Source organism: Salvelinus fontinalis, unplaced genomic scaffold (assembly GCF_029448725.1).
Source record: "Salvelinus fontinalis isolate EN_2023a unplaced genomic scaffold, ASM2944872v1 scaffold_0640, whole genome shotgun sequence".
Taxonomy (NCBI): Eukaryota; Metazoa; Chordata; class Actinopteri; order Salmoniformes; family Salmonidae; genus Salvelinus; species Salvelinus fontinalis.
Genome location: NW_026600849.1, coordinates 102,762 through 113,142, shown reverse-complemented (window position 1 = coordinate 113,142; position 10,381 = coordinate 102,762). Strand labels below are relative to the sequence as shown.

General features: G+C 45.3%; 1 protein-coding gene across 2 annotated transcripts in view; it reads left to right on the top strand.

Annotated features, from left to right (window-relative positions):
- The first annotated feature begins 472 nt into the window (after window positions 1-472).
- The window catches only part of LOC129846895 (G protein-coupled receptor kinase 5-like), a 22,055-nt gene continuing 12,146 nt past the window's right edge, over window positions 473-10,381 (top strand). For both annotated transcript variants that reach the window (XM_055914701.1, XM_055914700.1), the window contains exons 1-5: window positions 473-670; window positions 5,390-5,427; window positions 6,072-6,161; window positions 7,206-7,414; window positions 10,357-10,381. The exon at window positions 10,357-10,381 is cut by the window's right edge and continues 113 nt beyond it. In XM_055914701.1, coding sequence (XP_055770676.1) covers window positions 537-670; window positions 5,390-5,427; window positions 6,072-6,161; window positions 7,206-7,414; window positions 10,357-10,381 — 496 coding nt within the window. In that variant the 5' untranslated portion in view covers window positions 473-536. The remainder of the gene's footprint in view (window positions 671-5,389; window positions 5,428-6,071; window positions 6,162-7,205; window positions 7,415-10,356) is intronic.

Here is a 10,381-nt window from a genome sequence, read left to right as displayed (position 1 = left end):
CTCCCGACCTCCCTCCCCTCCTTCCCTCCTCCTCCCCTCCCTCCCTCCCTCCTCCCTCCCTCCTCCCTCCCCTCCCCTCCTCCCCCTCTCCTTCCCTCCCTTCCTACCTCCCTCCCCCTCCTCCCTCCCTCCCCCTCCTCCCTCCCTCCCTCCCTCCCTCACATCCTCCCCTCCTCCCCCTTCTTCCTCCCCTCCCTCCCTCCTTCCTCCCCTCCCCTCCTACCTCCCTCCCCCTCCTCCCTCCCCCTCCTCCCCTCCCTCTTTCCCTCCTCACCTCCTCCCCTCCCTCACCTCCTCCCCTCCTCCCCCTTCTTCCTCCTCTCCCTCCTCCTCCCCTCCCCCTCCTCCTCCCCCTCCCCTCCTCCCCCCTCCTCCCTCCCCTCCCCTTCCCTCCTCCCCTCCCCTCCTCCCCTCCCTCCTCCCCTCTCTCCTCTCCTCCCTCCCTCCCCTCCTCCTCCCCTCCCTCCTCCCCCCTCCAGGTTAATCTAGCCTATGCGTATGAGACGAAGGATGCTCTGTGTTTAGTATTGACCATAATGAATGGAGGAGACCTGAAGTTTCACATCTATAATATGGGGAACTCTGGCTTTGATGAGCAGCGGTCCGTCTTCTACGCTGCAGAGATCTGTTCTGGGCTGGAAGACCTGCACCGTGAGAGGATAGTCTACCGGTTAGTAATCCATTCATTCATTCATACATCAACCAACTAATCAATCATTCAAGAAATCAATCAACGTTACATTTTAGATGTGCATTAAGAGTCACTTACACAATATATTACAGCAGGCCTGTCCAACCCTGTTCCTGGAGAGATACCCTCCTGTAGGTTTTAACTCCAACCCTTTTTCCTGGAGAGAGACCCTCCTGTAGGTTTTAACTCCAACCCTCCTGTAGGTTTTAACTCCAACCCTGTTCCTGGAGAGAAACCCTCCTGTAGGTTTTAACTCCAACCCTGTTCCTGGAGAGAGACCCTCCTGTAGGTTTTAACTCCAACCCTGTTCCTGGAGAGATACCCTCCTGTAGGTTTTAACTCCAACCCTGTTCCTGGAGAGAAACCCTCCTGTAGGTTTTAACTCCAACCCTGTTCCTGGAGAGAGACCCTCCTGTAGGTTTTAACTCTAACCCTGTTCCTGGAGAGAAACCCTCCTGTAGGTTTTAACTCCAACCCTGTTCCTGGAGAGAAACCCTCCTGTAGGTTTTAACTCCAACCCTGTTCCTGGAGAGAGACCCTCCTGTAGGTTTTAACTCCAACCCTGTTCCTGGAGAGAAACCCTCCTGTAGGTTTTAACTCCAACCCTGTTCCTGGAGAGAAACCCTCCTGTAGGTTTAGCTGGTTAGCTGATTAAATGATGGATGGTTGGCTGTGTTAGCTGGTTAACTGATTAGATGGTGGATGGTTAGCTGTGTTAGCTGGTTAGCTGATTAGATGGTGGATGGTTAGCTGACTAGATGGTGGATGGTTAGCTGTGTTAGCTGATTAGATGGTGGATGGTTAGCTGTGTTAGCTGGTTAGCTGATTAGATGGTGGATGGTTAGCTGTGTTAGCTGGTTAGCTGATTAGATGGTGGATGGTTAGCTGTGTTATCTGATTAGATGGTGGATGGTTAGCTGTGTTAGCTGGTTAGCTGATTAGATGGTGGATGGTTAGCTGTGTTAGCTGATTAGATGGTGGATGGTTAGCTGTGTTAGCTGATTAGATGGTGGATGGTTAGCTGTGTTAGCTGGTTAGCTGATTAGATGGTGGATGGTTAGCTGTGTTAGCTGATTAGATGGTGGATGGTTAGCTGTGTTAGCTGGTTAGCTGATTAGATGGTGGATGGTTAGCTGTGTTAGCTGATTAGATGGTGGATGGTTAGCTGTGTTAGCTGGTTAGCTGATTAGATGGTGGATGGTTAGCTGTGTTAGCTGGTTAGCTGATTAGATGGTGGATGGTTAGCTGTGCTATCTGATTATATGGCGGATGGTTAGCTGTGTTAGCTGGTTAGCTGATTAGATGGTGGATGGTTAGCTGTGTTAGCTGGTTAGCTGATTAGATGGTGGATGGTTAGCTGTGTTAGATGGTGGATGGTTAGTTGTGTTAGCTGGTAAGCTGATTAGATGGTGGATGGTTAGCTGTGTTAGCTGGTTAGCTGATTAGATGGTGGATGGTTAGCTGTGTTAGATGGTAGATGGTTAGCTGTGTTATCTGATTAGATGGTGGATGGTTAGCTGTGTTAGCTGATTAGATGGTGGATGGTTAGCTGTGTTAGCTGATTAGATGGTGGATGGTTAGCTGTGTTAGCTGGTAAGCTGATTAGATGGTGGATGGTTAGCTGATTAGATGGTGGATGGTTAGCTGTGTTAGCTGGTAAGCTGATTAGATGGTGGATGGTTAGCTGATTAGATGGTGGATGGTTAGCTGATTAGATGGTGGATGGTTAGCTGATTAGATGGTGGATGGTTAGCTGTGTTATCTGATTATATGGTGGATGGTTATCTGATTAGATGGTGGATGGTTAGCTGATTAGATGGTGGATGGTTAGCTGTGTTAGCTGATTAGATGGTGGATGGTTAGCTGTGTTAGCTGGTTAGCTGATTAGATGATGGATGGTTAGCTGTGTTAGCTGATTAGATGGTTGATAGTTAGCTGTGTTAGCTGGTTAGCTGATTAGATGGTGGATGGTTAGCTGTGTTAGCTGGTTAGCTGATTAGATGGTGATGGTTAGCTGTGTTAGCTGGTTAGCTGATTAGATGGTGGATGGTTAGCTGTGTTAGCTGGTTAGCTGATTAGATGGTGGATGGTTAGCTGTGTTAGCTGGTTAGCTGATTAGATGATGGATGGTTAGCTGTGTTAGCTGATTAGATGGTGGATGGTTAGCTGTGTTAGCTGGTTAGCTGATTAGATGGTGGATGGTTAGCTGTGTTAGCTGGTTAGCTGATTAGATGGTGGATGGTTAGCTGTGTTAGCTGGTTAGCTGATTAGATGGTGGATGGTTAGCTTTGTTAGATGGTGGATGGTTAGCTGTGTTAGCTGATTAGATGGTGGATGGTTAGCTGTGTTAGCTGATTAGATGGTGGATGGTTAGCTGTGTTAGCTGATTAGATGGTGGATGGTTAGCTGTGCTATCTGATTATATGGTGGATGGTTAGCTGTGTTAGCTGGTTAGCTGATTAGATGGTGGATGGTTAGCTGTGTTAGCTGGTTAGATGGTGGATGGTTAGCTGTGTTAGCTGGTTAGCTGATTAGATGGTGGATGGTTAGCTGTGTTAGCTGGTTAGCTGATTAGATGGTGGATGGTTAGCTTTGTTAGATGGTGGATGGTTAGCTGTGTTAGCTGATTAGATGGTGGATGGTTAGCTGTGTTAGCTGATTAGATGGTGGATGGTTAGCTGTGCTATCTGATTATATGGTGGATGGTTAGCTGTGTTAGCTGGTTAGCTGATTAGATGGTGGATGGTTAGCTGTGTTAGCTGGTTAGCTGATTAGATGGTGGATGGTTAGCTGTGTTAGCTGGTTAGCTGATTAGATGGTGGATGGTTAGCTGTGCTAGCTGGTTAGCTGATTAGATGGTGGATGGTTAGCTGTGTCAGATGGTGGATGGTTAGCTGTGTTAGCTGATGGTGGATGGTTAGCTGTGTTAGCTGATTAGATGGTGGATGGTTAGCTGTGTTAGATGGTAGATGGTTAGCTGTGTTAGCTGATTATATGGTGGATGGTTAGTTGTGTTAGCTGTGTTAGATGGTGGATGGTTAGCTAGTTAGCTGATTAGATGGTGGATGGTTAGCTGTGTTAGATGGTAGATGGTTAGCTAGTTAGCTGATTAGATGGTGGATGGTTAGCTGTGTTATCTGATTATATGGTGGATGGTTAGCTGTGTTAGATGGTGGATGGTTAGCTGGGTTAGCTGTGTTAGATGGTGGATGGTTAGCTGTGTTAGATGGTGGATGGTTAGCTGATTAGATGGTGGATGGTTAGCTGTGTTAGCTGATTAGATGGTGGATGGTTAGCTGTGTTAGCTGATTAGATGGTGGATGGTTAGCTGGTTAGATGGTGGATGGTTAGCTGTGTTAGATGGTAGATGGTTAGCTGTGTTAGCTGATTAGATGGTGGATGGTTAGCTGTGTTAGCTGATTAGATGGTGGATGGTTAGCTGTGTTATCTGATTAGATGGTGGATGGTTAGCTGTATTAGCTGATTAGATGGTGGATGGTTAGCTAGTTAGCTGATTAGATGGTGGATGGTTAGCTGTGTTAGCTGATTATATGGTGGATGGTTAGCTGATTAGATGGTGGATGGTTAGCTGTGTTAGCTGATTATATGGTGGATGGTTAGCTGTGTTAGCTGATTATATGGTGGATGGTTAGTTGTGTTAGCTGTGTTAGATGGCAGATGGTTAGCTGATTAGATTGTGAATGGTGGGTGGTTAGCTGTGTTAGCTGATTATATGGTGGATGGTTAGCTGTGTTAGCTGTGTTAGATGGCAGATGGTTAGCTGATTAGATTGTGAATGGTGGGTGGTTAGCTGTGTTAGCTGATTATATGGTGGATGTTTAGCTGTGTTAGCTGATTAGATGGTGGATGGTGGATGGTTGATGGTTAGCTGTGTTAGATGATTAGATGGTGGATGGTTAGCTGTGTTAGCTGATTAGATGGTGGATGGTTAGCTTTGTTAGCTGATTATATGGTGGATGGTTAGCTGTGTTAGCTGATTAGATGGTGGATGGTTAGCTGTGTTAGATGGTTAGCTGTGTTAGATGATTATATGGTGGATGGTTAGCTGTGTTAGATGATTATATGGTGGATGGTTAGTTGTGTTAGCTGATTAGATGGTGGATGGTTAGCTGTGTTAGCTGATTAGATGGCAGATGGTTAGCTGTGTTAGCTGATTAGATGGTGGATGGTTAGCTGTGTTAGCTGATTAGATGGTGGATGGTTAGCTGTGTTAGATGGTAGATGGTTAGCTGTGTTAGCTGATTATATGGTGGATGGTTAGTTGTGTTAGCTGTGTTAGATGGCAGATGGTTAGCTGATTAGATTGTGGATGGTGGATGGTTAGCTGTGTTAGCTGATTATATGGTGGATGGTTAGCTGTGTTAGCTGTGTTAGATGGCAGATGGTTAGCTGATTAGATTGTGGATGGTGGGTGGTTAGCTGTGTTAGATGGTGGATGGTTAGCTTTGTTAGCTGATTATATGGTGGATGGTTAGCTGTGTTAGATGGTTAGCTGTGTTAGATGATTATATGGTGGATGGTTAGCTGTGTTAGATGATTATATGGTGGATGGTTAGCTGTGTTAGATGATTAGATGGTGGATGGTTAGCTGTGTCAGTGCTGTGCAGAGGAACAAAAGCCCAGAACTGGTGTTGGATAAATAACTCTGTAACTTTGTGTTTGTTTTTTTCTTCTCAGGGACTTAAAACCTGAAAACATTCTTCTAGACGACCGCGGTAAGCGTGAACCACGTCTTGTCACTGACTTAGCTAATTACAAGCCTTGGTACTAGCAGCATAAACTGGTTAGCTTCATGCCTTGGTACTAGCAACAAAAACTAGCTAGCTACAAGCCTAGGTACTAGCAACATAAACTAGCTAGCTACAAGCCTTGGCACTAGCAACTTAAACTAGCTAGCTCCAAGCCTTGGTACTAGCAACATAAACTAGCTAGCTACAAGCCTAGGTACTAGCAACAAACTATTTAGCTCCAAGCCTTGGCACTAGCAACTTAAACTAGCTAGCTACAAGCCTAGGTACTAGCAACATAAACTAGCTAGCTACAAGCCTAGGTACTAGCAACATAAACTAGCTAGCTATAAGCCTTGCTACTAGCAACATAAACTAGCTAGCTAATAACCTTGGTACTAGCAACATAAACTAGCTAGCTACAAGCCTATGTACTAGCAACAAACTAGTTAGCTACAAGCCTTGGTACTAGCAACATAAATTAGCTAGCTACAAGCCTAGGTACTAGCAACATAAACTAGCTAGCTACACTGTTATTCCCCATACCCATAGTGATATTCATAAACATGTTATTACACTCTTATTCATGTTCATAAACATTGTTATAACATTGTTATTCATGTTGTCTCCAGGACACATCCGTATCTCTGACCTGGGACTAGCCGTCCAGATTCCCGACTCAGAGACGATACGAGGGAGAGTGGGCACCGTAGGATACATGGGTACATCCTTACCTCTCTCTTCCTATCTCCTTGATTCCTCCTCTTCATATGTCTCTACATACATGGGTACATCCTACCTCTCTCTTCCTATCTCCTTGATTCCTCCTCTTCATCTCTCTCTCTCTCCATACATGGGTACATCCTACCTCTCTCTTCCTATCTCCTTGATTCCTCCTCTTCATCTCTCTCTCTCTCTACATACATGGGTACATCCTACCTCTCTCTTCCTATCTCCTTGATTCCTCCTCTTCATCTCTCTCTCTCTCTACATACATGGGTACATCCTACCTCTCTCTTCCTATCTCCTTGATTCCTCCTCTTCATATCTCTCTCTCTACATACATGGGTACATCCTACCTCTCTCTTCCTATCTCCTTGATTCCTCCTCTTCATATCTCTCTCTCTACATACATGGGTACATCCTACCTCTCTCTTCCTATCTCCTTGATTCCTCCTCTCCATACATGGGTACATCCTACCTCTCTCTTCCTATCTCCTTGATTCCTCCTCTTCATCTCTCTCTACATACATGGGTACATCCTACCTCTCTCTTCCTATCTCCTTGATTCCTCCTCTTCATCTCTCTCTACATACATGGGTACATCCTACCTCTCTCTTCCTATCTCCTTGATTCCTCCTCTTCATCTCTCTCTACATACATGGGTACATCCTACCTCTCTCTTCCTATCTCCTTGATTCCTCCTCTTCATCTCTCTCTACATACATGGGTACATCCTTACCTCTCTCTTCCTATCTCCTTGATTCCTCCTCTTCATCTCTCTCTCTCTCTACATACATGGGTACATCCTACCTCTCTCTTCCTATCTCCTTGATTCCTCCTCTTCATATCTCTCTCTCTACATACATGGGTACATCCTACCTCTACCTCTCTCTCTCTCTCCTCCTCTCATCCCCCTCACCTCTCTTTTTAACCCTGTCTCCCTCTCTCTCCTAGACCTGGAGGTGTCTAGACATAATTTATTCCCTCTCTATACCCTGTCTCCCCTTCATCTCTCTCTCTCTCCTCATCTGTCTCTCCGTCAGCCCCAGAGGTGATCCAGAATGAAGCCTACTCCTTCAGTCCTGACTGGTGGGGTCTGGGCTGTCTGGTGTTTGAGATGATCCAGGGTCAGTCACCCTTCCGCCGGCGTAAAGAACGAGTGAAGAGGGAAGAGGTGGACAGACGAGTGCGAGAAGACCCCGAGGAATACTCTGACAAGTTCTCTGAGGAGGCCAAGGATATCTGCAGACAGGTGGGAGAGAGGGAGTGATGGATGGCGTGTTTTAAAGAACGAACACACACACACACACACACACACACACACACACACACACACACACAAACTGCAGTTAGTTATTCCTCTGCCGGGGTTAGGGATAAAGTGAGGTCACACGGGGTGTGTGTGTGTGTGTTCTGTGCGCAGGTGTGTGTTATCCATGGTGGTTGATCAGCGGTCATGTTTCAGACCGGTCCACCAGAGATAATATCTGTGTTATCCATGAATGAGCATTAGTGTGAAACCTGTCTGTGTGGTTGTCCACAAATACAATCTCTCTTCTCCTTCTTCTTCGTCTTCTCCTTCTCCTTCTCCTTCTCCTTCTTCTCCTTCTCCTTCTCCTTCTCCTTCTCCTTCTCCTTCTTCTCCTTCTCCTTCTCCTTCTCCTTCTTCTTCTTCTTCTTCTTCTTCTTCTTCTTCTTCTTCTTCTTCTTCTTCTTCTTCTTCTTCTTCTTCTTTGCGTTGGACTCTACTGGGAGAGAGGAGGGGATGAGGGAGGTAAAGGAGAGAGGGTGAAGGACCGTTACAGTTCCAGGCCTCTGGGGGGGGGGGGGGGGATGTTCCTCTGTTCCAGTCAGAGACACAGGCCTCTGGGGGGGGGGGGGTTCCCCTGTTCCAGTGAGAGACATAGGCCTCTGGGGGGGAATCCTCTGTTCCAGTGAGAGACACAGGCCTCTGGGGGGTGGGGGGTGGGGGGGGGGGGTCCTCTGTTCCAGTGAGAGACACAGGCCTCTGGGGGGGATTCCTCTGTTCCAGTGAGAGACACAGGCCTCTGGGGGGGAATCCTCCTGCCCTGGTGATATACAGATGTATTATAGGGTCCAGTAGGGGGGGGGGGGGGGGGGGTACAGACAGGGAGTATTCGGATAACTTTTGACAGCATTATGGCTAATTAGGAGAGGAATCACATGGCATCATGAGCTAACCTATACTGTCTGCACTATGCTGGAAATAACACTGTGTGTGTGTGTGGTTGAGCGTAAAGGGTAACCAAGGCGATATCCAACGAGAGTTTTGGTTTTCGTCCCTCTGTGTTCTGTCTCCTGGTCAGATATCAAAACATAATGGTCCTACAGTATCCGATGTCATCACCCAGCAGTCCTTTCTGCTACGCTACAGGGACTTTATGATGTCATCACCAAGCAGTCCTTTCTGCTACGCTACAGGGACTTTATGATGTCATCACCGAGCAGTCCTTTCTGCTTCTCTACAGGGACTTTATGATGTCATCACCAAGCAGTCCTTTCTGCTTCTCTACAGGGTCTTTATGATATCATCACCAAGCAGTCCTTTCTGCTTCTCTACAGGGACTTTATGATGTCATCACCCAGCAGTCCTTTCTGCTTCTCTACAGGGACTTTATGATGTCATCACCAAGCAGTCCTTTCTGCTAGTCTACAGGGGCTTTATGATATCATCACCAAGCAGTCCTTTCTGCTTCTCTACAGGGACTTTATGATGTCATCACCAAGCAGTCCTTTCTGCTTCTCTACAGGGACTTTATGATGTCATCACCAAGCAGTCCTTTCTGCTTCTCTACAGGGGCTTTATGATGTCATCCCCAAGCAGTCCTTTCTGCTAGTCTACAGGGACTTTATGATATCATTACCGAGCAGTCCTTTCTGCTTCTCTACAGGGACTTTATTTATAATACTACAGTGGAACAGGGGAGGCTTCTCAGAGGAGGAAGGGGAGGAGCTGCTATGAAAGTGAACTGTGTTTGTGTGTGATCAGGGGTGTATTCATTCAGCCGATTCGGTTGAAAAATGTTTCTTAAATAGAAGCAAATGGCTCGAAACGGGGATAAACATACCTGAATGTATCCAATAGATACTAGCTCACCATTCACATTACATGGGGGATATTTAAACAGTGCTCTAGAACTGAATGTTTAGAATCAGAACAATATTACACATGGGGGATATTTAAACAATGCTCTAGAACTGAATGTTTAGAATCAGAACACTATTACACATGGGGGGATATTTAAACAATGCTCTAGAACTGAATGTTTAGAATCAGAACAATATTACACATGGGGGGGATATTTAAACAATGCTCTAGAACTGAATGTTTAGAATCAGAACAATATTACACATGGGGGATATTTAAACAATGCTCTAGAACTGAATGTTTAGAATCAGAACACTATTACACATGGGGGATATTTAAACAATGCTCTAGAACTGAATGTTTAGAATCAGAACACTATTACACATGGGGGATATTTAAACAATGCTCTAGAACTGAATGTTTAGAATCAGAACACTATTACACATGGGGGGATATTTAAACAATGCTCTAGAACTGAATGTTTAGAATCAGAACAATATTACACATGGGGGGGATATTTAAACAATGCTCTAGAACTGAATGTTTAGAATCAGAACAATATTACACATGGGGGGGATATTTAAACAATGCTCTAGAACTGAATGTTTAGAATCAGAACAATATTACACATGGGGGGGATATTTAAACAATGTTCTAGAACTGAATGTGTAGAATCAGAACACTATTACACATGGGGGGGATATTTAAACAATGCTCTAGAACTGAATGTGTAGAATCAGAACACTATTACACATGGGGGGGATATTTAAACAATGCTATAGAACTGAATGTGTAGAATCAGAACACTATTACACATGGGGGATATTTAAACAATGCTCTAGAACTGAATGTTTAGAATCAGAACACTATTACACATGGGGGGGATATTTAAACAATGCTCTAGAACTGAATGTTTAGAATCAGAACACTATTACACATGGGGGGATATTTAAACAATGCTCTAGAACTGAATGTGTAGAATCAGAACAATATTTCACATTCTAGAAGTTGTCTCAACTCTTTTAAGTACCTGACTCTGCCTCACACTACTCTTCTAGAACCCTGTGTCACTTCCTCTTCCTCAGCTGCTGGCCAAAGACCCCAAAGCTC